The sequence below is a fragment of the Pseudozyma flocculosa genome (genome assembly GCF_000417875.1).
Source record: "Pseudozyma flocculosa PF-1 unplaced genomic scaffold scaffold00001, whole genome shotgun sequence".
NCBI lineage: Eukaryota > Fungi > Basidiomycota > Ustilaginomycetes > Ustilaginales > Ustilaginaceae > Pseudozyma > Pseudozyma flocculosa.
In genome coordinates this window covers 985181-1011419 of record NW_006920869.1, presented here as the reverse complement: position 1 = coordinate 1011419, position 26239 = coordinate 985181, and the positions used below count along the sequence as shown (strand labels likewise).

The following is a 26239-nucleotide window of genomic DNA, read 5'->3' as shown; positions in this document are numbered from 1 at the left end:
GCACACCTCTTCGGCCGAATCACAGACTACCATTGTCTCATACGTACACTGAGGCAGGGCTGGCGCGACGCCCCGTTCTGGTGGGACAGGACGGCTCGAGTTCGGATCGAATTCGGACGCAGCTCAAGGACTCGTCCCGTCCTTGCCCTTGGCCGCCGTTTGGCGGTGGGGACAGTGCAAGTCGAGATGAGACTTCTTGTTGCACTCAAGTACGAGGCTTGGCCTTCTTGCCTGCCTTCTTCCGGGCCGAAGGTGACTTGGCGGCACGATTCTTCTTGTCGCAGGTGCTGTTGCCGTCCGCGACCCGGTCAATGTTGCGACTGAGGAAAACGGGAGTGTCGGTGAAGTACCACCTGTTGTGCAGCTCCCAGGTTCTGGCTCTGCGAATGAGTTCCTGGAAGGTCTTGGGCGAGTCTTTCATAACCTCATACTGAGCTTCACGAGGCAGCTCCCTTTGGAACTGGTACATGAACTCAGTTTCGTGAAACTGCGCGCGCCCAGCCTGTGCCTTGAGGGCAAGGAAGCTGCTCAGGTACGAGTCCATGTCGGTGAACTCGAGCTCGTCCATCTTTCGACGGACTTCGAACCAATTCTCTGTCAGGCAGGGGTACTCGAGGAACTCGCTCTTGAACTTGATCCAATCGAGAGGGCCGCTGCTCTCCACGACCAGGTTGTCATACCAGGACGAGGCTCCTTTTTCGAAGGACGTGCCCAGGATAACGGGCCAGCGCTTCTTTGAGATGCAGTAGCTCTCGAGCACGGCCTCGGACCTGCGAAGCCAGCGCCGGGCGTCGTCCTCGATCTTGCCTTCGAAAGGCTCGATGCTTTTCGGGGGCCTTTGCCTTGGGATCGACGTCCTGGATGTCCACGTAGTCACGTGCGCTAAGGTGAGGCAGATGCAGGCGGTCAGCCGCCGACGATGCCTTGTTGGCGGTGTCGGTCTTGGCTGTGAGGACACTGATGCCTGCATACTCTTGCTTCTTGTTCGCGCCCACACTCTGAGCGAAGCGACCATCGTAGAGGTAGGCGCCGAGCCCATCGGAACGCCGATGCTCGCCGTCATGTTTGCTTTCACGGGCGCTTTTGCTCAAGTCCGGACGGCGATCCAGCCCAGCGATGGCAAGCTGAGAATCCAGCCGGTCGAGTGAAGCTTCCACCTGGTCGACCACAGCTTGCAGCTGAACACAAGTCGCGACGGCGGTCATCGTTGTCGTTTTCGAAAGGTGCTGCATATAGAGCCGTCGTCGCGGGGAGAGCTACGCCTTTGCGCAGAGTGTGGAGATGGATTCGGGATCTCTGAACAGAGCAAGCTTGGTAGAGAGGGGGAAGTGGGAGCGGCCGCCCGTATATGTAGGGAGAGGGGGCTTTGAGGGCCCGCTAGGCTCACGCTCCGCGATGCTTTGGCCCTCATCCACATCAGCTGTTGCTCCGTCATCCATGGTGATGCGTGACGGCGGATAATGACTTCGGGGCACCATGACTAGCAAGCGGCATCATTGGCGTTACCCACCGCCGAGCTTTTGGTAGAATCGAGGCTTGCTCGGGCGTGGCGTTCGAGGTTTGGCGCAGCTGACACTAAAGCCCGGAGCTGATGCAGATGCGCTTGGGCGATCCTCTGAGCCCAACGAAGTGCTGACAACTCTCAGCGCCAAAGATGCTCAAGCACATACGAACTGGGCCAATTTCAGGAAGAGCTCAGAGCGATCATCCTGGCTGTTGCGTGGCGTGTCGGACACTCCATGCTGAGACGACTTTGGCTGCGCCTGCGATTGCTTCCATCTTCATCTCGCACGGCAGAGATCGAGCTCACGCGGTCAAAGCGACGGGGCGTGCGGCAGTGAAGCTCGAAGGTGGGTACGGGTAGGGAGCTGGAAGGATCTTGAGGCGTTCGCTCGAAGTCTCGAAAGCGTCTTGCTCGAGGCTCGTCAGGTCTCGGTTCCGTGAACTTCGTCAAGCCGGGTCGGTCGCCGGACCTCACTTCCGTCTGCTGTGTCAGAGAGGGCCGGGGAAGACAATGGTGGTCGAAGCTGGTCTCGGGCAAAGGCAGCGACGGCTGTGGGCGCGCGACGTGGCCTCTAACCTATGCAGTACATATTGTAGAAGGTCTGAGGCGGGTTGTGGCAAGGGTGTTAGGTATGGTCGCTCGTCTTGGGCTAGTGTACTACTGTAATCGGTCGATCGAAAGCAGCCTTGTCGCATTGCTCGTCTACAGGTTTTCAAGACCGGAAGCTCGGGACGTGGGGAAGGCGCGCATGTGTGCGAGCGCGGCGGTGGGCGGTGCTGCCCCTTTTCGGTCGGACCGTCGGGGAGAATTGAGACTGGCATTGTCTCTGAGCCGGGCATTTCCCAATCGAGCGATGCCGTGTCGCAAGCAAGAATTGGCACACGGGAGTCAGGGGAGAGCGGCCTGTTTTGGGATGAAGAAGAAGCGCCACCGTGTCGGGTCTTCGCGGGCTCCGTTCTGTCTGGGCCAAAGCAGGGAGCGAAGGGAGGACCATGGTGGCAAGACACGGGGAGGGCGGCAGAGACGTGCGGATGCCGTGGCTTTTTCTCTTTGACACGCGATCTGGACCCCGTTATGCATCGGCTTCCGACGGGCAGGCGGGCAAATGCATGGCATGGCAGGCAGACCCTGCGATGCTCGTTTGCGGGGAGGATCCAAAGGTTCCAGGCCGGGAATCGCAGCCCTCGTCCTCGCCCTCTCGACACGCCTGGCAGGCCAGGCCTGATTTAGCACGACGGGCCATCCGGAGCGCCACAGCATCAGCAGCACGCAGACAGAAACACAGACAGACAGGGCCCTCGTTCCTGCCGCCGTTCCTGACGTGCGCACTCCGAATGTCCGGCCTGGCTGGCCGGCGGTCCGTCGGGGGGGGACCCTGCCACCAGCTGCCGCTCTGAAGCACTCGCCGTTCGAGACACGAGGCCGGGGTGGTCGACGACGCCAGCGCCGCCTACAGCAGCCTGCCTTTCTGACGACCGTCTCGGCGTCTCAGAGACTTGGTCCCGCATCCTCGATTCAGCACATGGCATGTCGCACCAGCCCGCGATATCGGTACTCACAATAACCTCGGTGAGCGACCAACACAGACTCGCCCCGCGATCAAGATAGGGGCAGGTACCGTATACTGCAGCCACGGTGCTGAGCCGGGCCTTCCGTCGGGCCTGTGGCTCTCCCCGCGTTTCGTCTCACCATCTATGGCGCAGCACGCGGCGGGAGCGGATATCCGCACCGGGACTGGTGTCTAGAAAGCTGGATCCAGAGCTTCGACTTCCCGAGCCGGCCTCGCAACTGCAGCCTGCTGGATCTAACCCATCGGTCGCCACTCTACGACGAGGGAAAGCAACGCTGCCTTCTTGCGGCCGCTGAACGCTGCCTCCAATGCGCACTGCAGCGTCGAGCGCACCGACACCGTAGCTCTTCGTCGCTCAAGACCGATCGACTCGAAGGTATAAAGGCTGCCCAGACTGGTGGCCATCGATAACCTCTTCCCTCCTCATTCAGAACTCCAGCCTTCCACAGCTCTCCAGCTCCCATACACCTCGAAACCCCGAATCTCAATCTTCAGAACCTCCTCGCCTTTGCACAACAAGCCAACCATGAAGTTCCTCACCCTCAGCTCCCTCCTCGTGGTCGCCCTCGCCACCGCATCGACCACCTTTGCTGCGCCTTCGACCGCGGCCGACGTTCTCCTCGGCCGCGACGCGCCAGCCAACGTCCTCGTCAAGCGCAACGGCACCATTGCCAACGGCAGCCGCTGCGCCGAGGGCGCCAACGACTCGTGCCAGTCGGGCTACTGCGACCGCGGCGCGTTTGGCTGGAAGCTCTTCAACAAGTGCCAGCCCAAGAAGGCAAACGGCCAGGACTGCCCCAAGACTGACGTGGCCTGCGCCTCGGGCTACTGCAAGCTGCACAACGCCTTCAAGTCGGGCACCTGCGCGCCTTACCCGACCGAGAAGAACACGCTCAAGACGGGTCAGGAGTGCGGCTTCGACTTCCAGTGCGCCTCTGGCCGGTGCCGCGCCGAGTTTGGCGTCAAGGAAGTGCGAGAGGCCCCTCGAGGACAAGGTGCACTGCGCCGAGGACGTGAGTAGAGCCCGACTTTGATCGCCAGGGCGAGCAAATAGCCCGCGCCGACACCTCGCGCTGACCCATCCCCGCTTCTGGCTCCCCCTTGGTCTACATCGACCGCAGCGCAACTGCGAGAGCGGCATCTGCGCCAAGGCCAACGCCAACACCCCGCTCCGCTGCGCTCCCAAGAACCAGAAGCTCGACTCGCTCTGCTGGGACCCACGCATGTGCATGTCGGGCAACTGCCCCGCCTCGACCGACGGTAGCAGCAGGTGCCAGGCCGCTCCGGCCGCCCCCGCTGCCCCTGCCACCCCGGCCGCCCCCGTTGTCATCAAGGCCTAAAACTTGATCTAGCGCCTACTATTATATCGTACCCACCTTCGCCTCGAGTCTTGTAACGGATTATCAGCTTCGCTTCGTCTTGACAGTCAATCTATTTGAGCATATCTGCATCATCGCCAAGACAAGTGCGTCGTAGCGTCTACTGGTCGCAAACCTCGTCCATCATTCCGCGCCACTTCCTCTGCACGACGATGGCATCACGGAAGATCTGGTAAAGCACGACGAGGAGGGCCCTTGGTCAGCTTGCGGTCATTTTAGGCGCGACTGGGCCGGTATCCGGCCAACTCACCTGGTACTTGACGTCGAAAAGCGCCTTGAGCTTCTTGTCCTCGGTCGGGAAGACAAACGTGCCCGGCTTCGTCATGCGGATCTGCGGGGAATGGCCACGGCGGCAGTGGGTCAGCAACACTGTTCGAGGCTACTTGCCCGGGACTTGGTCGCCGCGCACTAACCATGAGGTCCCAGAGGTGGTCCTTGTGCTCAAACGATGCCTTCTCGGCCGTCTCCTGGTCCGCAATGTTCGTGGGCTGCTTGGGAGCAAACTGGCCGGACGCACCCACCGACTGCGGATCATTGACCTCTGCGGCGAAGCGACCCAGGATCGCCGAGCCCGCCACGACGCTGGCGCTGGAGCTGAAGGGTAGCTGGACGGGCACGCCGCAGATGTCGGCCATGAGCTGCATAAATACGGCGTTCTTGACGTGGCCGCCGCTCATGTAGATCGAGTCGATCTTGTGGCCCTTTTCGTTCATCTCCGAGATAATGTGGCGCGTCTGCAGCGCGATGGCCTCGAGAGTGGCGTAGTAGCGCAGGCATAGGTCCGTCAAGGAGCGATCCAGCTTCAGACCGCTGATCATGCCGCGCATCGACGAGTCGGCCAGCGGGGATCGGTTGCCGTGGAAGTCGGGGTACACGATCAGGTCGCGTGTCAGGTAGGACGTGTGCGGCACCTTGGCCTGCGAGGTGAGGTCATTGAGACGGTCGTGCAGCACGTTGAAGGTGTTGCGGTTCGTCGTGGCAGCCTCTTCTCTCAGCCGGGCGATGGCCGGGTGCGTGTCAATGACGAAGTCGATGAGCTGCGCAGGGGCAGGCGGGAAAGCGAGCACGGGTTCGGTTCAGCTGGCATGTTGGGCGAGAGGATGGGCCGGGGGTGAATAGCAGGAACTCACCTGTCCAGTGGAGCTCTGACCACCCTCGTTCATCCACATGCCCGGGAAGACGGCGTGCTTGTACGGGCCCCATACGCCGTCGACGAGCACGCCGTCGGGGCTCTGAACGCAGTGGCAAGTGCTGGTGCCCGCGATGGCCGCGAGCCTGTTCTGTGAATTGATCAGGTCGGGATGGTTGGAGCTCTCGTCGACAGCGTTGGTGGCGGGAGCAGCCACAGTGCCGACCCAGCCTGCGTAGGCGTCGATGAGCGCGGAGCCGACAGCGGTTCCCGGTTCGAGGCCCATCTCCTTGGCTGCCGCAGCGCTCAGCCCGTTGCCGACCGGCTGACCTGCAGTCAGGACCATGCCGTTCCTTCCGGGGACGCCACCAAGCTGCTTGAAGTCGTCGGTCACCATGTCTCCGAGGCCGATCTGCTTGAAGAATTCGGGTTGCCAGCCGAGCTCGGAGCCGTCAACGCCGGGAGGAACGTACGAGCACTTGCAGACGAGGGAGCAGTTGGACCGAGCAAGAGACCCGGTGGCTCGGTAGGTCAGGTAGTCTGGCAGGTCAAAGAACATGCACTTGGAGAAGGTCTCTGCCGGCATGTGCTTCTTGAGCCAGAGCACCTTGGGGATCTCCATCTCGAGCTGGCAAAGGAGAGAGGCGCGGTCGGTCAGACCGAAGATGCTCGATGGGTCGATGGCGATGACAGCCGCTGCTGAGTCCCGACCAACTCACCGACATCGTCTTTCCGACGTAGTTTAAGACCATGTTTCCGGTTTTGTTGATGAGCTTGGCCTCGTCTTCTGCGCGATGATCTGCCCAGAGGATGACATTGCGCTCTCCAGGGCCCCATCTTGCCTCCGGCTCGGGCGTGACACTCATCGGCTTACCATCGAAGTCGGTGACGGCAAGGCTGCAGGTAGCATCGAAACCGATGCCCTTGACCTGCTGGGGGTCGACCTTGCTGCCCTGGACGACGTCGTGGACCGATTTGGTGATGCACTCCCAGATGTCGGTGGTCGACTGTTCAAAGATGCGCGAGTCGGAATCGAGGCGGTGCGTCTGTGTGGCGTAGCTCGACTCGGACAAGATGTTGCCGTCAGTGTCGACCAGCGCGGCTCTTGCTGATCCGGTGCCGCTATCGAACGAACCCAGCGAAATGGCGACATGATGAAAGATCGGCACTGTCAGCGTGTGAGAATGCGGTGGCGAGCGCTCGTCTCGGCGAAGGACCTACACGTCGACTCCGATGTAGTAATAGCTTTGAGATGCTGTCGTCATGATCGAAGCGGGCAGAGGCTGTATGAGGGACTATGGTGAATGATGGCGCTGCACAAAGAATGACAAGGTGGTGGTGGCAAGACGGCAGGTTATTGGCCGCAGGCAGGCTCCCAGCTTGACCTGACCGCAATCGGCAATCTGTTCGGCGAAATGGCAGGCCGACGTCACCACTCCGGCCATTTCTTCCAGCGCACAGACCAGCTCTCGCAGCCGAAACCCGCCAGACTCTCGTCCGCGATGCGATGCCGCCCGCCCATCCTCGACCTCTTGCCTCGTGGCGACTTGTCATACTTCCGTCAGACTGCGCTACGGGAACGCGGCTAGCTACGTGAGATCAATGACACCCTCGCCAGTCGACTTGCGCTTCCTGTTGGATCTTCGCGGCAGAGGGCTGGGCGCCTCCTCGACCGTGAAGCTAAGAGTACTGGCAGCCGCCTTAGTGGCGAGGATGCTCGCAGCGGCGTCTCGGGTATCTTCGTCCAGCACCGGCGACATGGGCGGCATGTCTGAAGTCTGGCCATCATCGTCTCCTTCGGAGACTTCCGGGCTGCTCGAGAGGGTGACGCGCGTCTCCCTCGTCCCACCTCGAGCGGCAGTTGCTGGTTTCGGCTGCCGGCCTCTTCTTGCGTTTGTCGGCTTTGCAGACGGGCTGCTCTTCTTTGCGGAGGGTGTAGCCTTGTTGGATGCCCTTGGCTTGGTGGTTCGCTTGTTCTTGACCGACGGGGGAGGCGCTTTTATCGCATTCCTGTCCGAACCGTCGCATTGCGAGTCGCCGCCGACCTCGTCACCATCGCCTTCGTCTTCTTCCTCATCGTCATCGTCTTCTTCTTCTGCATCGTCATCGTCATCGTCGTCGTCGTCCGCAAACATGGCCGCAGGATCTGGAAGGGCGGCGGCTCGCTTCTCGCGGACCGCGAGCAGCAACTCGAGCCTGTCCCGGCGCCGGTATACTCCGCGCACCACATCGGCCCAGTAGACCGGCTCTGCTTTCGAGCTGGGGGCCTCGTGTTGTGGGCTTGGACAACATCCGTGGGCGGGAAGGATGAAGGCGTCTTGATCAATTCCACCCGCCTCGCTTCGAAGGAAGTGCTCGGCCAGGCACTTCAGATGGAAGAACGACTTGCAATGGTGGTCGCCGACGCCCTGGTCGCTGCTGCCGGATGTCCGAAGCTCGATGGCGGAACGAGGCTGAAGCCGAGCATGTGGCTGAGGGCACAGACTGTATGAGAGGGTATCCTGTGCCATGAAACATCGGATGTAAGAGCGCTCGCAAAAAGTCAGGACATCGACTCGGAATGCTATGAACGATGCCTTTGGCGAGTGCCTCTCACAGTGACATCCACAGCACCCTGACAGATGCCGCAGCTGACTTTGCCCTTGGCTGGGCGGCCCTTCAAAGTGGAGCTGGAGGCAGCCTTGTAGATGTCGAGGAGCTCATCGGCGGTGAAACCATGCGCACTGAGCACATCCTCGAAACGCGCCCACTGCAGCTCGGTGAGATCCGCTGTGAAAGAACGTTGTGACCGCAACCAGCAGCTTCAGTACAGCGCCTCATGCTGCTCCCTTGCCAGCAGCTCTCGATATGGATCAATTCACTCACCATCATTGAATCGCATCGAGGGCCACGCCCGAGACGACTGAGGCTCTTCCTGCGCATCCAGGTTGTCCTCCTGCACTTGCGCCTTTGACCGCCGCTTCTTCTTGATCAGGATGCGCCCGTCAGCAGGTACGGATGGCGCTGGTAGGGGTGCATCCTCGAGTGCCTGTAGTGTCAAGCCGATCCCTTTGACGTTGGCGCCGTCTGGTAGCTCCTCGATGAACCCCGAAGCTCGACCCTCTTTCGCCTTCTTGATTGCTTTCTTGCCAGCCTTGGAGCCGGCTTCTTCGATGCCCTTGACGCCTATCACTTTCCTCTCTTCAGCCGACATAGCGGACACGGGTTTCCGCTTCCCATCGACCCCTGTGAAGTCGCACACCACCGCTGGATAGGCGGGATGGAGTAGACGACCTGCTCGGCTGCCGCTGAGCCGTGACGGCCCGGCCTGACCGTCGGCAGCTATGATGCCATCCCTTGCCCTTTCGAGCAGCTGGAAGGCGGCCCAGCTCCATTCGGTGAAGAAAGCCACGCGAAGTCCCCAGCCGCTGAAGGGCTCAGACCGCAAGAGAGCGCGGAGGACGAGCAGGCGAGCGTTGGGTGAAGCGGGTGGCTTTGGCCGTTTGGTCTTGCGCCGTCCAGTCTTTACGATGCCGACCGGTGGGAAGAGCGGCGTGGAAGGCGCTGTGGATTCGATAGGCTCTGCGGCGCCAAGTGCGTGGGCCGAGGTGCGGAGGTGGCGAGAGAGGTGGGGCTTGGCCCACGCCCATTCAAACTGGAGGGCGGCAATCTTGGAGCTGAAGCCGTATACGATGCATTCCATCTCCCAGGGGCGGGATCGGATCGTGCGGGATGCACCCTGAGTGAGCTCTCCATTGTGCTGTCGCTTGCGCCGTGGTGGCGAGGGGGTCGAGCCGATGTAGGTCGAGCCGGGGACCGAGAGGGAGCGCAGAAAGTAGCAGGCGTAGAAGGGCGGGATGGTGTGTGCCGCGACAGAAGACGGCATGCTGCTGGCGCTGGCGCTGGCGCTGCTTTCCGCTGAAGGCGCCGCAGCAGGCGGTAACCGAGAGCCGAAGTGCTTCCGGCGTGTTTGCTGGGCGGCGAGGCAAGAGGGGTGCGGGGAAAGGTGTCGTGGTGTGGCGTAGGGCCATGAGGCGGGGCGGAACGAGGCTCGCTCAGCCTGCAAGGTAGAAGCAGAGGTTGGGGTTGGGCTGGCACCAAGGCCGCGTGTGGAGGTTGGCCGGCACCTCGACGTCTTCTCTCGGCCGCCAAAGCTGACTGGTCCCCCAACCGACCGACCGACCCGAAGCAAGAAGAAGCGCCCGGCGGACGGCCAAGGAAGGGGGGCCTTCTTTCGGCCAAGTCCGAAAGCCCGCCGCCGGGACTGCTGGGCCAGGTCAGGGTCGTCGAGGGTGCCCCTTGCCCGCTTCCCTTTCCACCTCGTCCTCTTCCAACTCGTCCACCCACCCTCGCTGCGCACTGCCACTCCTTCATCGATTCTGCCACGTCCTCAGCCTCCGAGTCGGAAGGAAACCAACCATGGCGCATCAGGAGCTCCTCGCAAAGGCCAAGGCCTGGCTGCACAAGGACCCAGACCCGACCACCAAGCAGCAGCTGGCCAGCCTCATCGAGCGCAGCGACTTCACCAAGCTTGAGCAGTGCTTCGGAGACAGGCTCGAGTTCGGCACAGCGGGCCTGCGCGGCATCATGGGCGTCGGGTACAGCAACATGAACGTGAGCGCCGTTGCAACGACCGTGGCGGACCCAGCACTGTGCTGCCCTTGCCGTACCAGCCCGTCACTGACCCTCTCTGCCCTCGTCTATACACTCTCAGCTGCTCACCGTGCTCGAGTCGACGGCTGGATTCGCACAGCACCTCCTGGACACGGATGGAGCCAAGGCGCAGTCCAAGGGAGTCGCCATCGCCTTTGACGGCCGCTTTGGCAGCAAGGAGTGTGAGTGCCCAGCGCTGATCGAGGAACCGACCCCGCAGAGACTTCTAGGATGGGTCCCCTTTAGCGCAGGGTATCTGACGCCCTCTTCCCTCGTGCCTTCCCACTTCTTTGTCCAGTCGCCTATGCCTCGGCCCAGCACTTTGCTCACCGGGGCATCCCCTCTCAGATCTACCCGACCCCTACGCCGACTCCCATGTGCGGGTTTGCAGTCAAGAGGCTTGGCCTCGCCGGCGGCATCGTCGTCACCGCGAGCCACAACCCCAAGGAGTACAACGGCTACAAGGTGTTCGGCCCAGCCGGAACGCAGATCAACACGCCCACCGACTCGCAGATTGCTGCACAGATCGACAAGGTGGCCAAGGAAACCGAGCCGCCAGCGCTGGTGCCCCTGGACGAGGCCAAGAAGAGCGGCCTTGTTCGCGAGATCGAGCCCGAGATGTTTGAGGCCTACATCCGTGACATGAAGGACCTGCAGATCTTCAGCTCAGCGTCGAGCGCGGGCGACAAGGTGCCACTCTCCATGACCTACAGCCCGCTCCACGGTGTCGGTGGACCCTTTATCCAGCAGCTTGCCACCGAGGTGGCCGGCTTTGTCGAGGGAGAGAACTTTTGGATCGTCGAAGAGCAGCGGTACCCCGACGGCGCGTTTCCGACCCTCGAGTTCCCCAGTGAGTCTCTCTCATTCGACGCCGAGTACCATGCTATCCTGGCGAGACAGGCGCTAAGCTTGTATCATTCCGTCTCACACATTGTGTCTGCCTGCAGATCCCGAGGAGCTCTCGACACTGGAGCTCAACCACAAGCTCTCGGAGAAGCACAAGACGGATCTCGCCATCGTCAACGACCCCGACGCGGACCGCCTTGCCGTCTCGGCGCGCGACCGCACCGGCAAGCTGCGTGCCCTCAACGGAGACCAGCTCGGCACGCTTCTGGGCGACGAGATCCTGCGCCGCGCTGATGCCAGGAACGGAGGCGGCAAGAAGGCGGGTGTCTACACGCTGAGCACCATCGTCTCCAGCCGGCTGCTGGCGCGCATGTCGCAGTTTTGGGGCGGGCGACACGTCGAGACGCTCACCGGCTTCAAGTGGCTCGGCAACGTGGCGATGGGCATCGAGGCCAGGGAAGGTCCCGGAGCGTTCGGCGCTGGCTACGAGGAGGCCCTGGGTTACATGGTGGCCCGGTCGGTCTGGGACAAGGACGGCCTCTCGTCGTTCCTCTTGATCGTCTCCCTGGCCTTTGACCTGGCGAGGCAGGGCAAGACGCTCTGGGACCGGCTCGAGGAGATCCACAAGACTGTCGGCGTCTCTGTCACCAGCCAGAGGATCATCAAGCTCACCCCGGGAAGAAAGGGAACCGAGATCATGACCAAGCTCCGCAAGGACCTCGACGCGGGCAAGACGAGCGTGGAAAAGGACGGCAAGCAGTTCGCCTTCAGCCTGGTCGACGACCTCAAGGAGCGACCGGCCTACGACGCGGAAAAGGCGGCCCAGGGCGACCTGAGCATCCCCAAGAACGACGTCCTGCGCTTCTATGTGCCCGCCAGCCACGTCGACCCGGCCGCCGCCACGAGCCGGCCAAAGGACGAGGTGATGCTCGGCGATACGCGCATCATTGTGCGGCCCTCTGGAACGGAGCCCAAGGTGAGCAGCGTCATGGCTTGCGCGTGCATAGGCCCCTTTCACCCGCTGACACCCGCGTCCGCCGTCTGATGTCGTCTCGCTCCCGCGTGCCCGCGTGCCCGCTTCGCAGGTCAAGATCTACAACGAGGCCATGGGCCTGATCCAGGAGGGCGAGGAGTACAGCGTGGCCGTGGCCCGCGTCGAGCGCGAGCTGAGCGAGGTCGTCGACGCCTTCTGGGCGTGGATGAGCGCCTGAAAGCCACACGGGCAGCTCGAGGGCAGGTCGTTGGGCGGTGGTACGTGGTCCGTGTGTTGAGCCTGCCTACCCCATGTCCGCTGCAGTCGTGGCAGCGGAAAGCAAGCAGCCAGGCAGGAAGGGCAGCGTCTGGACCCTGAAAGAAGAGCGCGCATGGCGAGAACTCGAGACTTTTTTGTTGGGATGGCCGTTGGGCGGGGGAAAGAGGAATTTGCATGTGAAGATGCCACGCCACCCTTTGGCCTCCACGTCGTGAACCGACGGCGATCCCTCTCCGTGCGCCTCGTCGTTGGCCCCCAAACGAGCTGTGCCTTCCGCGCCGGCTTCCTATAAGATGCATGGACTACAGGTCTCAGCGGGTGGGTCACGGTGCCACAGAGCACCACCTTCCCGTTCCCCATCACCTCCTTCCCCACCACCACCGCCGTCACGACCCCCACGTGCCATCGACTTCAGCGCCCCTGTATCTCTCCTCCTCACCCCTAATCACCGTCCCTTCGCCCGCCCTCACACGACGCCTCCACCATGAGCGTCCCAGAAGCAGCAGACGATCGCGGGACCACTGCTGCCGCCGCCATCCCGGACCACGCCACAGCGCTCGAACAGGAGCGTGATGCCGCAGCTCAGGCCCAGGAGGGCGAGCTCGAGAGCCTACAAGAAGCTGCACTCGCCATACCCGATTCCGACACCGCCGCCGCCGCAGCCATCGCCACCGCAGCAACAGCAACAGTCCCAGCCCCAGCGGATACCGACGATGACTCTGCGCCCGCCGACCAAGCAGCTTCACCCTCTTCATCATCTCTTGCACCAGCGCAGGAGGGCAACGAATCATCGCCAGACCCCATCACGACCGAAACACAAGGTCACCCGGGCTCTGTCATGTTGGCGAACCCAGGGACAGTCGTCCAGGCACCTGCATCGTCGATGGACTGGTCGACGTTGCTTGGCTACTCTTCCCAGGGTCTTGGTGCAGCCAACAGCGCATCGTCGACCGGCTTCGCCTTTGCGCGCGGCGCCACTGCCTTTGGGCTCAACCTCGCCAAGCGCATCACCCAGGGCCTAGTGGCGCTTCCCGCCATGGCAGTCGACGGCGCCTTGACCGGCACTGTTCCAGGGAGCAACGACGGGACGCCCTCGCTAGCCAAGGTCGCCCACATGACCGTCGGAGGCTTCTTCGACGCCATCAGCATGGTCGCCCTCGGCGGCATCGATGTTACCAGTGCCATCACCGGCGCCGGGCTGGGCGCGGCCGGGACGGGCGTCGAGGGGTTGCGGAGGTGGATGGGCAGCGAGGTGCTCCGGAGCTTGTCCGAGTTTTCCAAGCTGGTCAAGCGCGAGTGGAACGCCGACGACGACGCTCTGCCGCCCGGTGGTATCCCCGCCTATTCAATCATTGGCATCACTCAGGCCCTCACTGCCTGGGTTTGCATCCAGCTCGTCACCCGCGACTATCAGGAGAGGCGCATGCTCAAGTCGATGATCGAGATCGACCTCAACGAGATGGAGGTGCAGCTCAAGGAGGCGCAGAAGGAAGAACTGGCGCGCAAGGAGGCTACCCAACCGACACCGTCAGTCGTCGGCGCCGTGACGGATGGGGGCGCCGACAGCAGTAACAGCGAGCCTGCGCGTGAGCCGGAAAGCGACCGCGATTCCGTGCGGATCACGTCAAAGGAGATGATGTCGGGCCAGGAGGGCAACATCATCGGCGCAGAGATCGGCTCGAAGCAGCAGGAAGGCACGTCGACCTTTGCTGTGCCGCACTCTTCCACGGCCCGGCCGCTCACCAACCTCGAGGCGCTGCGAGGTCTCCAGAGGTACTCGAAGCTGGTCCTTGGCGTGTACGGCGGGCTGGCGCTAGCTTGGCTCGGCACGCTTCCCGCTGAACAACAGGCTGCCTCCGGTGCGGTCGAAGCGAGGAATCGCCCCGACGGTCCTACCACGATCTTCTCCGCAGAAGAAGAGTTCCTGTCCCGAGACCAGGCCGACTTCCTTGAGGCGGCCGCGTCGATGGACCTGCCTGAAGAGTCGGACGCAGAGGAGTCGGCATGTGGCAGGATGCCGGGCGCCATGATCAGTCCCAGCCCCACCCCCAGCATAGCGACTCCGGCGTCGCGACCTGCACAGCTCGAAGTCTCGCCATCACCAGCAAGCGGGCAGAGCTCCACGAGGCCGCAGGGCACTGCCTACAGCTATCTCGATATCATCTCGGGCCAGCACGACAACGACCTTTTCCATCGCACCGCCAACCTCGAGAAGGGCGCGGCGCAGGAAGGCTCGTACGACGAGCATGTGCCCCGTGCTGACCCGGGCGGAAAGGCGAGGCCGAGCAAGCCGCGGTTCTACGTGGTCACGGATCACCCGCGCAAGGTCATCATCCTCGTCCTGCGAGGGAGCCTGTCGATGGGCGACTTTGCGGCGGATCTGACTTGCGAATCGGTGCCCTTCACCTTCCATCCGAGCGTCGGAGACGTGGCCGAATCCACGAATGAGACGGGCGCCCCGGCCGGGCACGGCCACAGCGAGGACTTCTGCCACGAAGGCATGCTGATCACGGCCAAGGAGATCGGCGACGTGGGTCGACCCGTCAACCGAGCCGTCGCATCGGCGCTGACCAGGAACGGTGGCTACTCGCTCGAGATCGCCGGTCACTCGCTGGGAGCGGGTGTGGCCAGCATCCTGGCCATGATGTGGGGCAATCCCACAACGGGCCTGACGATTGCCGAGAGCGGGCTGCCCGCTGGCCGCCGGATTCACAGCTACTGCTACGCGGTGCCGTGCGTTGCGAGCGAGTCGTTGGCGAGGAAGTGCGCCGCCCTGGTGACGAGCCACGTCTACTCGTACGACTTTGTCACCCGGCTCTCGCTCGGCGCCATCCAGGACATCCGCAACGGCTGCGCCTGGCTCTGCTACGAGGACGCCGAGGCGTCCAGGCAGCAGGTCGACCGTCCGCAGGGCAAGGGCGCCGGGCCCAAGAAGATGAGCTCGCTGATGCGCAAGGCGTTCGAGCACCAGGCGGGCCGTCTTGACTCGAGCGAGACTGGCGAAAAGGCCGAGGTCGAGGCCGACTTTCTCTCGCTGCGCAAGACGCTCGAGGCCAACATGCACGGCACCCACCTCTTCCCGCCGGGCAAGGTCCTCTACTCGCTGCCCAGCAGCGACCTCAACGGTCACGACGGCGCGGCGCTCTCGCCGCCCCGCATCGATCGCGACCGCCTCTTTTCGATCGACGACAGGCCGGGAAGCCTCAAGAACGTCTTTGGACAGATCATCTTTTCGCGCACCATGCTGAGCTGCCACATGCCTTCCAAGTACGACCAGGCGCTCCACCGTCTGCCCCACTGAGGCGCTGCTCCATCCTCGCCGTCGCTCCTGTAGCCTGCCCCGTGCCATATCATGCGCTAACTGCTGTTACTGCAATCACATATTACATATACCTGAGCACAGGCCCATCGAGGAGTGCATAGGCCATTGGCACTGTATGAGATGCTAACACCACTCCGTCACTCCGCCCATGTGGTGCCCTCGTAACCCGATCCTATCTGCCCGATCCTGCCTGCTGCTGCCCTTTGCTCCTGGCCCAGTAGGGTGGCGTTGGGGATTGTCCCCTTTTGCACGAGAGCCAAGCACCGGCCCACCGTTGCTCTTGACCGACAGTTGGTCTTGGGCAGGGTGGCTCCAGCGCTGAAATCGAGCAACCGGCCAGCCACACGTCTGATTTGAAATGCTCGCGGGTCACGCACGAGCTTGAAGCGAGGCATCTAAATTGCGACGACGAGCGAAGACTGGCAGGGTTCTCAAATTTCCTCGAGGCCAAGGCCAAAAACCCGCAGTCCAGCCCAGCCACGGCGATCTCGTCACCGGCCGGCCAGTGAGCCTCGTCAGGCCAAGCGGAGCGCTCCTCTTCGGAACGTTCAAGGTTGGTCGGCGGATCCTTCGGGTGACCGTCTTCCTTGCTTGCTTGCTGTTGCCATCCCTTCTCCCCTCACCGCTCTTCGACGACTTGCATCCTGCCCCCGTCCCCTCCCCTCCCCTCGTCCCTCTCGCCAACCCCCTTCCGCCGGCACCCCCTCTTCCCCCGGCAACGGCAGCGTGCATCCGTTCGTGCCATCCTAACCTGCCGGTAGCGACTCGGTCCTACACGACAACTCTCCGCCTCAATCCCCACCGTCCGCTGCTGTTCTCTCCCGCAGACGTCTCGCCACGCTGCCGTCGGCAAGTCTCGCTCGCTACGCTGTTCCTGCACCCGCCACCGACGTCTCCCTGCAGTCCGCGTCTAGTTACCAGCAAGGTTCTCCTTTCTACATTCTTCCTCCTGCGGTAGGCCTTCAGCGCCCACCGTACTACGCTAGCTCAGCTCCTTACGCCTCGCCTCGACTCTCGTCTCGACATCGAGCAGCCACGCGATCCGTCATTGTCGTCCATCTTTCGACCGTCTTATAGAGCACGTCGGCCTCCGGTTCCAGCAGCAGCCCACTCTCCCCCCGTCAGCAGCCATCACCTTCATCCCCCTATCAGCTGCCCTCCGTCCCCGTCGCCCATCTCCCTCTCATCATACCCATTTGCAAGATGGCTGAAGTGGAGCTCAACTGCCGCGGGCCGAGAGACGAAGCCTGGCAGGGCTCCATCGGCCTCCGGATCGGCGCGATCTTCATCCTCTGGGCCTCTGCCACCGTCGTCACCCTTTTCCCCATCGTCACAAAGCGGGTTCCACGGCTGTCGATTCCGGCGGCTGCTTTTGACTTTGCAAAGTACTTTGGCAGCGGCGTCATCATCGCCACCGCCTTCATCCACCTCCTCGCGCCGGGCGTCGAGGAGCTGCAAAGTCCCTGCCTCAGTCAGGCGTTCCAGGTGCGTTGACGTTGGCAGGGGATGCCCCAGCAACATCGAGATGTCGAGGGCCAGAGCTGACCGCCTCTCGTCTGTTCCTTGCACCCCCACGCCGCACCACCGCAGGACTACGATGCGTTCCCATTCGCCATCGCGATGATCTCCATGTTCGTCGTCTTCATTGTGGAACTCCTCGCCTTCCGCCTCGGCAGCCACATTGCATCGAACCTGGCGTACGACCCTCACGTTGGCGGTCACCACCATGCTCTGGAGCACATCGGCACGGCCGACAACCACGTTCACGTCGGCGCCCACGACCGTGCCCACGCCCATCACCATTCGGATGCCCACGGTCACAGCCATGGCCACAGCCACGCCCATGCCCACGACCACGCCCGCGACCTCGAGAGCAACGAGACCGAGGACTCGGCCATCAAGAAGGCGGGCGTCGAGACCGATGCGAGCTCGCATGCGTCTGTCCCCCTCTCCGCCGCCGCTTCCGAGATCCTGGGCGTCATGATCCTCGAGTTTGGCGTCATCTTCCACTCGGTCATCATCGGCATCACGCTGGGGACGACGAGCGACTTTACCATCCTCTTCATCGTCATCATCTTCCACCAGATGTTTGAAGGGTTGGGCCTGGGTTCGCGCCTGGCCTTCCTGCCGCTCAAGCTCAAGTCGATGATCCCCTACGTCGGCGCGATCGCCTACGGGCTCGTCACGCCCATCGGGCTCGCCATCGGCCTGGGCATCCGTCACACGTACAACGAAGAGTCGGCGACAGCAAGCTACGTGACGGGCGTGTTTGACTCGGTCTCGGCGGGCATCCTGCTCTACACGGGGACAGTGGAGCTGCTGGCGCACGAGTTCATCTTCAACGAAAAGATCCGCACCGCCCCGCTGGGCAAGGTCATGCTCAACGTCGGCGAGATGCTGCTGGGCGCCGGACTCATGGCCCTCTTGGGTCGGTGGGCCTAGGGCGCGACGGCACGGCACGAGCCCCCGGCACGAGGTCTCCGACCCGGACTTGCCTCGTCTGCCTATCCGACGCACGACTACGACTACCAAGCATTCACGATTTCCTCATTATAGAACCGCACTCATACATTTAGCCTCAGATCTCTCAAGAGTAGCAGGGTAGTGAGGAGCTCACGGCGGGCCCCTCGCCCTAGAAAGCGGTGACGGACGGTCGAGCGGCGGCATGACCGTCGCTCTGTCCTTCCGTCTTGCGCATTGTACGTTATGTTGGCGAATCAAAAGACCAGGCGCCCCCGCGGTTTGGTCAGTCTCCTTTCCGTCATCTGCCTGGCTGAGGGGGGCAGACGTGGCGCACCATCCGCCGGGCGACACTCGTCCGCGGCCAGGCGGCAGCAAGAAGCTCGGGATTCGGCCCTGCAGAAAGATTCGGACTGACGAGCGGAGTGCGACCAAAGACGCAGAGGCCGCCGCTGCCGATCGCGGACATGGCCTGGCGTGGCCTGGTCTGGCCCTTCCGATCCTGCCGACTCGGAATCGAACCTGGCCTGCCAAGAAAAACGGCACGCTCCACCGCGCCCGGCGTTCAGCCGGCCGCCCTCGCCGCCTGCCTGCTTTGGCTGGCTCTTTCGCGGACCGACGGCGCACTACTACTCCAGCCTCCTACCTTTCCACGTGGAATGGGGTGCAGCCATCGGAGCTGGTAAGCTGTGCACTTGCTGTGCGGTACCTGGTGGTGGCCGAGCGAATTCGCTCATCGCGACACAGAGAGACAGAGAGAGAGAGAGAAGTGGTACCCTTCCCTCGTCGGGAGGAGGACTCGGTCGGTGCTTATAAGAGCTACCACCCGCCGCGACTTGTCCTCGCCGCCACCTCCCATCCTCCCTCTGTCCTCCTCCCCCAGCAGGCCCACACGTCTGACTCAAGATGGACCCCTCGCTACCGCGCAACCCGAACCCGGCGGACGGCGAGACGAGCATCATCATCTACGGCTACATCCCCTCGCTCTCTCTCGGCCTCGCATGCACCATCATCTTTGGTGTATTCTGCCTCGCGCAGCTCCTCTACGGCCTCTTTGACGGGCGCCTCTTTCGTCGTCGTCGTCGGGGGCCGACGGCGCGCGCACGGGACGACGTCGACGAAAAGCACATCGCCTCGGTCGAATCGGCAACCTCGGACGCGGATGGCGCCGGGGCGATTGAGGGGCGGAAGAGGAGGAGGAGGTCAGAGAGCGCCGACGTGCGCATCTTCTGCTTCCTCCTCTCGTTTGGCTGCCTCATGGAGGCCGTCGGGTACGCCTTCAGGGTCAAGAGCTACTACAATCCTTTCCTACTCAATGCCTTCATCCTCCAATACTTTATGATCGTCTGCGTGAGTACGCGGGGGCAGGGAGGACCTTGGTGCGATGGTTCAGTTGGCTGACACGGCGTCCTGCTGCTCGTCGCGTTGTTTTGGACACACCCGCAGGCGCCTGTCCTCTTTACGGCTGCCATCTACCTCGGCCTCGCGACCATCATCCGGACCGATCCGGCGCTGCAACGTCTCTGCCCGCTGGGCCCCAGGGTGCTGATCGCACGTGAGTCTCGCTCGCAGCTCTTGGCCCCCCAACCGCGACCGGCCAGACAAGCTGACATCCTCTCGGTCCCCCTTCGCACCCGCACCACAGTATTTGTCATCGCTGACACCATCACCATCATCATGCAAGTGGCGGGCGCGGCCCTTTTCGGCGTGGCGCAGTCCAAGATCGCCGACAACGAGGACCCGCCCCTCTCGCCGCAGGCCGCCAACAACATCCTCACCGCCGGCCTGGCGGCGCAGACGTTTTTCTTCACCGTCTTCCTCATCGTCTTCGCCATCTTCGTCTTCAACCTCTCGCGTCAGCGCACCGACGACCACGACGCGTCCACCGAAAAGCAACGTCTCGAGGACGCGTCGGCGACGACAACGACGACGCCGCGGCGAAGCGCAGCTGGTGCAGCGAGGGTGAGGCCCGACAGGCTCTTGCTCGCCACCATGGCCGTCTCGTCATTCTTTATCTACCTGCGCACCATTTTCCGGCTGGCAGAGGCCATCGAGGGCATCTACAGCCAGACGGCCACCGACGAGGGCTTCTTTGCAGGCCTCGAGGCAGCGCCCGTCCTGGTCGCCGTCTTTGTCTGGACCGTCGTACCGCTCGGGTGGCGCATCTCGCGCATGTGATCCCGGCGTGCAGCCAGGAAACACGGCAGCAACAATGGCCCTCCATGTCTCTACTTCCGGTTAGCCAAGGTACTGCGACCGCCCTTTGCAATGGAACGTCTAATTGGGCAAGTGCGCGACTGGGAGAGGGGAGGAATTCAGGACCAGGCCATGCTGGCGCGGGTCTTGCGCCAAAGTACGTGCGCGCCCCTACGAGGACCCAGGAGATAGCTCGTGTCGATGCCAGCATACAGAGGCGCAGGCGGCGCATCTGTATCGACCTTTGAGTCCACCTTGGCATCGCTGTCCTCGCATCGAGCACCGGGTTCGGCTTCCACGTCGAAGCTGTGCTCGTCGGTTCCACGCGCGTCAGGCACCCGCGCCTTGAGGGCGGCAAGCGCCGACGGCCACGTAAAGACGCTGAGACTCGAGAGTCTCCGCCCGCTGCTGCTGTCCTGTCCCGGCCAGGTGCGAAGCAGCTCAAGAGATTCGATGAACTCGTCGATGTCTTCGGATCTTGCAAAGATGTCGTCCTCGTCGTCGAGGTTGTCTGCGTCGAGGAGCGCTGCGTGGTCGATGGAGATCGCGCCTCCAGGCTGCGTCGAGACGATCCTCTTGGCCCGGTCGGATCGGCGACGGGTGACGAAGCGCAGCGTCAGGCGCTCCAGGCGCGGGAGAGCGACGCGCAGTTCGAATGCCGTTTGTCGGTCCAGCCCAAATACGAGCAGCTCGAGGTCGCGAAGATCCTCAAAGGTCGGAAGGCTCAGATAGGGTATGACGCAGAGCTCGGTCGAGAGGCGCAGAGGCTGGCAACCCTTCTCGAGCCGCGAGGCGGTCCCGGCGTGCAGCGCGACGAGGGAGAATAGGTCGATGGACAGCTCCAGGAGGTTGGGCGTGGCCAGAAGCATCTGTTCGATGCCCGTCGCGAGCGGGCCCTGTTCGGCAAGCTGGCCGGGGATGTATCCGGTCGAGTCAAACTGGGCCGAACCGATCTGTAGCCTTCGAACCAGCTTGCCCAGAGAGGGGTTGTGCAAAGCCAGGGTGAGTCTAAAGTTGCGGAATGCGAACGCGTTGTGCAGGGAGACGGTATGGTAGAGCTTGGGGAGCAGGAGCTTGTGATACTGCTTGGACAGCAGAAGGATGCTGACCGGCGACGACTGCGGTTCCTCGGGCGATAGGCTGGGAGCGGCCGATTGCAGTATGATCTCAGTGACCAGCTCCTGCGGCAAACGTCGAAAGGCGCCAATGTCCGGCCCGACCCCGCTGTGAGGCTTGACTGCCCCTTGGTAGCCGACCGTGGCTGCGAGAGCTCCCAGCATGGACCGAACAGGCCGCGTCGCGGCTAGCTCCAGGCAGAGGGCGTGTGCGACACCGATGAGCTTGGGGGAGTAGGGCAGTTCAAGCCGGGTGGTGGGATCAGATACTGCGATCCAGTCGGCGTGGCAAGATGTGTCAGGGCGCGCCAGTGGAGGAGGTCGCCGTTCCAGGGCCAACAGGCGCTGTTGCACCCGCTGGCTGAGAAGGTGCCGGTGTGTAAGAGGAATTTCCGGAGCGTCTCGATCAGCGTCGCTCTCTTCGACTACGGTTCCTCGGATGCCGCCTCGACGGTGTAGGCGGGCGCTAGTCTGTGTAGCGGGGCGCGCAGTGTCGCCGGGGATGGATCTTGGTGCGGTGGAAGAGGCGTGAACCTGTGCGCGCCTTTGAGCGCCTCGATCTGCTGCGGACTGTATGCGGTTGAGGATGCTTAGCAGGATTGAGTGAGATGACTTGTACACCAGCCTGCCGAGGACCACGAGGAGAAGGAAATCAAATAGCAGGACCGTGAGGAGCGCCATGGAGAGTGAATCCGGCCGCTGACGCCGCTAGGCAGGAGGCGTAGTGAGACGTGATGAGCGACGAGGGTATGGCAACCTATTCGATGCGGAGGGATCGACGGTGTGGTGTCATCTACGGGAACCGAGATGTATCAGCGAAGGCGATAGGGGCGAGGAAGTGAGGCGGTGGTGTTGGATCCGACTGGGCGGATGCGGAGAGCGGCCATGCCATGCAGATGCGATGGTGGCGAGTGACGCGGACTATAGAGTAGTGTGTTGAGCAGGACGAGGTGTGAAGAGGTTGCGGCGGGCTGGCCAGGCAGGGATGGCTTGGGATGATGGTGGTCGGCTGCCACCCCGAGGCCTTGATCCTCCACCTTTGCTCGGCCCCCGCCTTTGCCCGTGGACCGGTGGGGGGCCACGCTGCAGGGCTGCATGGGCGTACGTACGCCTTTGGCGTGGCCCAACCTCTGAAAGCGCTATGCCAGGCCAGGCCAGGCCAGCCTGTGCCAGCTTAGTGCCCTGTCGGGGCCAGTCAGCCACGGTGCTTTCGCGCGAAAGCCACCGAGGCCAGCCAACGCAGGCCAAGAGCGCCGCCCTCTGATTTCGGAACTCGGAACTTGTCCCCCCGCACCCTTGCCAGGCACGCCTGCCGCAAAATTTGAGATTTCCACGGCCATGGCCACACACAGGCCCTCTCCTGCGCCACTCCTGACAACCACCACCACTTCCACCAAGCCTCTGCAATCCACAACAGCCTTCACCCTCTGTCCTCGTCTCGCTTGCCTCGCCGTATTCGAATCACCACCCACCCTACCACAACACACCATGGCTAACCCGAGGCAGAGGAGAAAGAGCCGATCCGGCACCTCCAACAAGCCCTCGGCCAGCGCAAAGAGAAAGCTCCAGCAGAAACTCGTCCGCGCACCCGAAATCAAGGGGCCCGACGTCCTCAAGAACTCGTGGGACAAGAAGCTCACCGTCAGGCAAAAGTGGGTAACATGCACTTCCCTCGCGCACCTCGTCTGCGCGCGCTCGGCTTGCTGACGACGCTCCCCGGCTGCTCTGCCCTCGCCCTCACCGGGCAGCTACGCAAAGCTCGGCCTGCTCCCCTCGCTTTCGCACAACCAGTCGGGAGGCTTAGAGAGATCCGACCCCTACCACCCGGCCAACATCGCCGCAGCATCGGCGGCCGCAGCGGCAGCGGCAGCAGAATCGGGCAAGCCCAAGAAGGGCATGGCCCGCATCATCCGCGACGACGAGGGCAACGTCGTCGACATCATCGAGGCCGCAGACGACGAAGAGACGACGCCGTGGGGAAAGCCGCTCAAGGACATCGTCGACTCTGACGAACAGATTGAAAACTGGATGCCGCCCAAGTCGAACCTCGACAAGGACGGCAACCCCATCGTGCAGGCCCTCGAGCAGCTCGAAGCCCAGGCCGCCCCCGTCATCCGGCATACCTCGACCGCAGAGCGCACCTGGCTCCACGAAATGGTGCAGAAGCACGGCCAGGACATCGAGAGCATGGCAAAGGACAGGAGAATCAATGTCCACCAAAAGACGGCCGGCGAGATCCGCAGGGCCATCAACAAGGCCGGTGGATTCGAGGCCCTCGCCCTCTGAGCCTCGGGCTGCTCCACCCTCTCTGGCGCTTCGTCCGTCCCTTCGTCGTGCACTGGTCATCATCGCCCCTCGCTCCGCTCCCTGTAGTATAGACGTACGCTCATTTCACAAGCCAGGCCGCACTGCCTGAATCCATACCTTTTCAAAACAGTCTTCGGTGAGATCAGTCATTGGTGCGATCAGGCGTGTGAGCCGCGGTGCATGAAGCGTCATTTGCAAAAAGGGGGCTGGCACGGATTGAGAGTGCCGTACAGGCCTCCACGATGGCCCTCTTCAAGCCAACGTCCTCGTCCAGTCACCGCTCTTGCCGCCCGTCTTGCGCACCACCTTGATATCGCCAATCGTCATTTCCTTGCCCGCCACGGCCTTGACCATGTCCCAGATGGTCAGGCAAGCCACCGTGCACCCGGTCAAGGCCTCCATCTCGACGCCCGTCTGTCCGCTCGTGCTTGCTGTGCAGCTTATATCGACGTAGCCCGCCCCTGCGCCCAGCGACGATGTACCCGACGCTGCCGGAGACGGCCCGGCTCGCTCTTCGGACAGCGCCGAGGCCCACGAATCGGGATCGTCGAGCTGGTCCAAGGTGAAGCCAGTGATGCCCGTCTCCGGTGATCCGGCCGGGACGAGAGGGCTGCCAGATCCGGATTGCGCGGCGGAACCTGACGGCGCGGGTGCGGCATCGACCAGCTTCAGCGTAACGTCGACGTGCGACAGCGACAAGCCGTGGCAGAGCGGAATGAGGTCCGACGTCTTCTTGGCGGCCATGATGCCCGCAAGCTGGGCGGTGTGTAGGACGGGACCCTTGGTGAGGGTGGTCAGGCTCGTCTCGCCAGCCTCCCCTCCTTCCGCCTGCCTGATGAGCTCGATGGTGTGACTGGGCAGATAGACTCGCCCCGTGGCGGTGGCCGTGCGACGAGTGTAGGCCTTGTGGCCAACGTCGACCATTGCCGCTCTGCCGCTGCCCGGCTCGACGTGCGTCAAACGAGGCCGCAGATCCGCTTGCGGGTCGGACGATAGAACTTCCTGCGCCACATGAGACTCGGGGACAGCATATGGCGTGGCGGCGGCCGGCGTGTACGGCTGTGCTGTGCCGGATTGCCCGTATGCGCCGGAATGCAACGTTCCTTCCGTTGGCTGAGAGTGGAACCGGGGCGTGCTTTGCACAGCAGCCTGGGCACGTCCGAACGGCGTATGCATCGGCGTGGCAACCGCGCTAGCGTCGAACGATTGGTCTGCGAATGCATCGAGCGAGGCCCAGGGCGAGTCATCCCCCACTTCAGCGCCGCCCATGTACTCGGACCACGATTGGTGGATGTGGGGCCCTGTCGCGCCTCCGAAAGGATTGTTGCCTGGAACAAGGCTGTCCATGTGCCTGGCGTCCGAGGAGGGGTTGCCGACGGCAGCTGCGCCGGCCTGGGCGAAGATGGCCTCCTCGAAGTCGTAGTCCTGCTTTGCGGCCGTGCTATCCGGGGCGCTCGGCGTGGACTTAGGGTCAAGCTTCATCACTTTCGAGTTGCTGAGCTTGTCGAAAGCAGAGTCCAGGTCGCCCCACGGGCTGTCGTCGTCGGCCATATCTTCGTCAGGCTTCTTTCCCTGCCGTCTTGGTGAAGATGTTGAAAAGGCCCGGCGCGTCTGAGGCGCCAGGAATCCGCTTCGCATCCTCGAGCTGCGATTAGCGCGAGCTGTCCCGGTCTTCGGGGAGCGAGTGCTTGTCGAGCCTGACATGTCGAGTGCGGTGCGAAAAGAGCGGTCGCCGGAGCATGACGGTCAGAAAGCCTTCCAGTGGCCAAAGCAGTACGCCGTGCAGGATAAGCGGAACCCCAAGCTCACCGTTGCTCTTTTGCCTCTAGCCGCCGATGGTAATCATCGGGCGATTGGCGGATCGAGCAAGCTCGCTGGGGTCCTTCATTCCTGCGTGCTTGGCATGTTTCCGTCCCACGGCCGCACCTATGATGTGTAGAAGCTGCTCGTCCGTCGCCGGGCTGGACGACCCGGGAATCAGAGGCGAGATGGCATCGAAGCCATGGCGCATCGCATCGCGAAGTGACACCTCGGCATTGCCAAAGAGGCAGACCTGCGAGCGGGAGGATGAGCGAGCAGATCGACTAGGGTTAGAATTGCCGCGGCCGGTACAACGATGGACGAGGGTCGAGCCGCAATCACTCACTTTCAAATTGCCATCGGCGGTGACGCGGAGTCTGTTGCAGGTGCCGCAAAAGTTGTCCGTCATGCTGAATGACATCGCAATGGTGGACAGGACCATTCCATCAGTCGGAGCATCTCCAACTTCGACCGCCGTTGGATAGATATTCAAACTCACCTCGTGATGAAGCCGATTGTCCCCTTGTGGCCGGGGACCTGCCAGTGCTTGCTGGTGTCATTGGCGTCGTCCTTGGTCGGAAGCCTGGCGAAGTCGGGATACTTCGATCGGATCGTCTCCACGAGGTCTCTGTAAGACACCAGCTTCTTGACCTGCCACTTGTTGCCGTCGAAGGGCATGTACTGATCGCGGCGGCGGCAGAGATTTAGTGTTGGGGGGGGGGGTTGG

The 26239-nt window shown here is 62.8% G+C and overlaps 11 protein-coding genes across 11 annotated transcripts in view; 6 read left to right on the top strand and 5 right to left on the bottom strand.

Moving 5' to 3' along the window:
• Positions 1-205: 205 nt before the first annotated feature.
• On the bottom strand, positions 206-1063 carry PFL1_00364 (uncharacterized protein; the record flags this gene model as incomplete). The annotated part of the gene is made up of 1 exon (XM_007877860.1): positions 206-1063. One exon carries the CDS (start codon positions 1061-1063, stop codon positions 206-208), a length of 858 nt encoding a protein of 285 aa, XP_007876051.1.
• Positions 1064-3600: 2537 nt separating this feature from the next.
• PFL1_00363 (uncharacterized protein) lies at positions 3601-4414 on the top strand (the record flags this gene model as incomplete). Its single annotated transcript, XM_007877859.1, has 2 exons — positions 3601-4044; positions 4196-4414. 2 exons carry the CDS (start codon positions 3601-3603, stop codon positions 4412-4414), a joined length of 663 nt encoding a protein of 220 aa, XP_007876050.1.
• A 139-nt stretch (positions 4415-4553) lies between these two features.
• PFL1_00362 (uncharacterized protein) lies at positions 4554-6847 on the bottom strand (the record flags this gene model as incomplete). Its single annotated transcript, XM_007877858.1, has 6 exons — positions 4554-4622; positions 4704-4784; positions 4867-5490; positions 5584-6210; positions 6302-6704; positions 6804-6847. The coding sequence occupies 6 exons, from the start codon at positions 6845-6847 to the stop codon at positions 4554-4556; spliced, it is 1848 nt and encodes a 615-aa protein (XP_007876049.1).
• A 324-nt stretch (positions 6848-7171) lies between these two features.
• PFL1_00361 (uncharacterized protein) lies at positions 7172-9447 on the bottom strand (the record flags this gene model as incomplete). Its single annotated transcript, XM_007877857.1, has 3 exons — positions 7172-8083; positions 8179-8351; positions 8448-9447. The coding sequence occupies 3 exons, from the start codon at positions 9445-9447 to the stop codon at positions 7172-7174; spliced, it is 2085 nt and encodes a 694-aa protein (XP_007876048.1).
• Positions 9448-9980: 533 nt separating this feature from the next.
• On the top strand, positions 9981-12271 carry PFL1_00360 (uncharacterized protein; the record flags this gene model as incomplete). The annotated part of the gene is made up of 5 exons (XM_007877856.1): positions 9981-10175; positions 10276-10396; positions 10513-11064; positions 11162-12036; positions 12146-12271. The coding sequence occupies 5 exons, from the start codon at positions 9981-9983 to the stop codon at positions 12269-12271; spliced, it is 1869 nt and encodes a 622-aa protein (XP_007876047.1).
• A 525-nt stretch (positions 12272-12796) lies between these two features.
• Positions 12797-15613, top strand: PFL1_00359 (uncharacterized protein; the record flags this gene model as incomplete). Its single annotated transcript, XM_007877855.1, has 1 exon — positions 12797-15613. The coding sequence occupies one exon, from the start codon at positions 12797-12799 to the stop codon at positions 15611-15613; it is 2817 nt and encodes a 938-aa protein (XP_007876046.1).
• Positions 15614-16837: 1224 nt separating this feature from the next.
• On the top strand, positions 16838-18076 carry PFL1_00358 (uncharacterized protein; the record flags this gene model as incomplete). The annotated part of the gene is made up of 2 exons (XM_007877854.1): positions 16838-17119; positions 17225-18076. The coding sequence occupies 2 exons, from the start codon at positions 16838-16840 to the stop codon at positions 18074-18076; spliced, it is 1134 nt and encodes a 377-aa protein (XP_007876045.1).
• Positions 18077-19000: 924 nt separating this feature from the next.
• On the top strand, positions 19001-20272 carry PFL1_00357 (uncharacterized protein; the record flags this gene model as incomplete). Its single annotated transcript, XM_007877853.1, has 3 exons — positions 19001-19444; positions 19541-19649; positions 19740-20272. The coding sequence occupies 3 exons, from the start codon at positions 19001-19003 to the stop codon at positions 20270-20272; spliced, it is 1086 nt and encodes a 361-aa protein (XP_007876044.1).
• A 137-nt stretch (positions 20273-20409) lies between these two features.
• On the bottom strand, positions 20410-22086 carry PFL1_00356 (uncharacterized protein; the record flags this gene model as incomplete). Its single annotated transcript, XM_007877852.1, has 1 exon — positions 20410-22086. The coding sequence occupies one exon, from the start codon at positions 22084-22086 to the stop codon at positions 20410-20412; it is 1677 nt and encodes a 558-aa protein (XP_007876043.1).
• An 807-nt stretch (positions 22087-22893) lies between these two features.
• Positions 22894-23691, top strand: PFL1_00355 (uncharacterized protein; the record flags this gene model as incomplete). The annotated part of the gene is made up of 2 exons (XM_007877851.1): positions 22894-23057; positions 23154-23691. The coding sequence occupies 2 exons, from the start codon at positions 22894-22896 to the stop codon at positions 23689-23691; spliced, it is 702 nt and encodes a 233-aa protein (XP_007876042.1).
• Positions 23692-23964: 273 nt separating this feature from the next.
• PFL1_00354 (uncharacterized protein) overlaps positions 23965-26239 on the bottom strand; it is a gene marked incomplete at both ends in the record, with an annotated part of 3053 nt that continues 778 nt past the window's right edge. The window contains 4 exons of the mRNA XM_007877850.1: positions 23965-25409; positions 25639-25765; positions 25859-25922; positions 26012-26193. Coding sequence (XP_007876041.1) covers positions 23965-25409; positions 25639-25765; positions 25859-25922; positions 26012-26193 — 1818 coding nt within the window. The remainder of the gene's footprint in view (positions 25410-25638; positions 25766-25858; positions 25923-26011; positions 26194-26239) is intronic.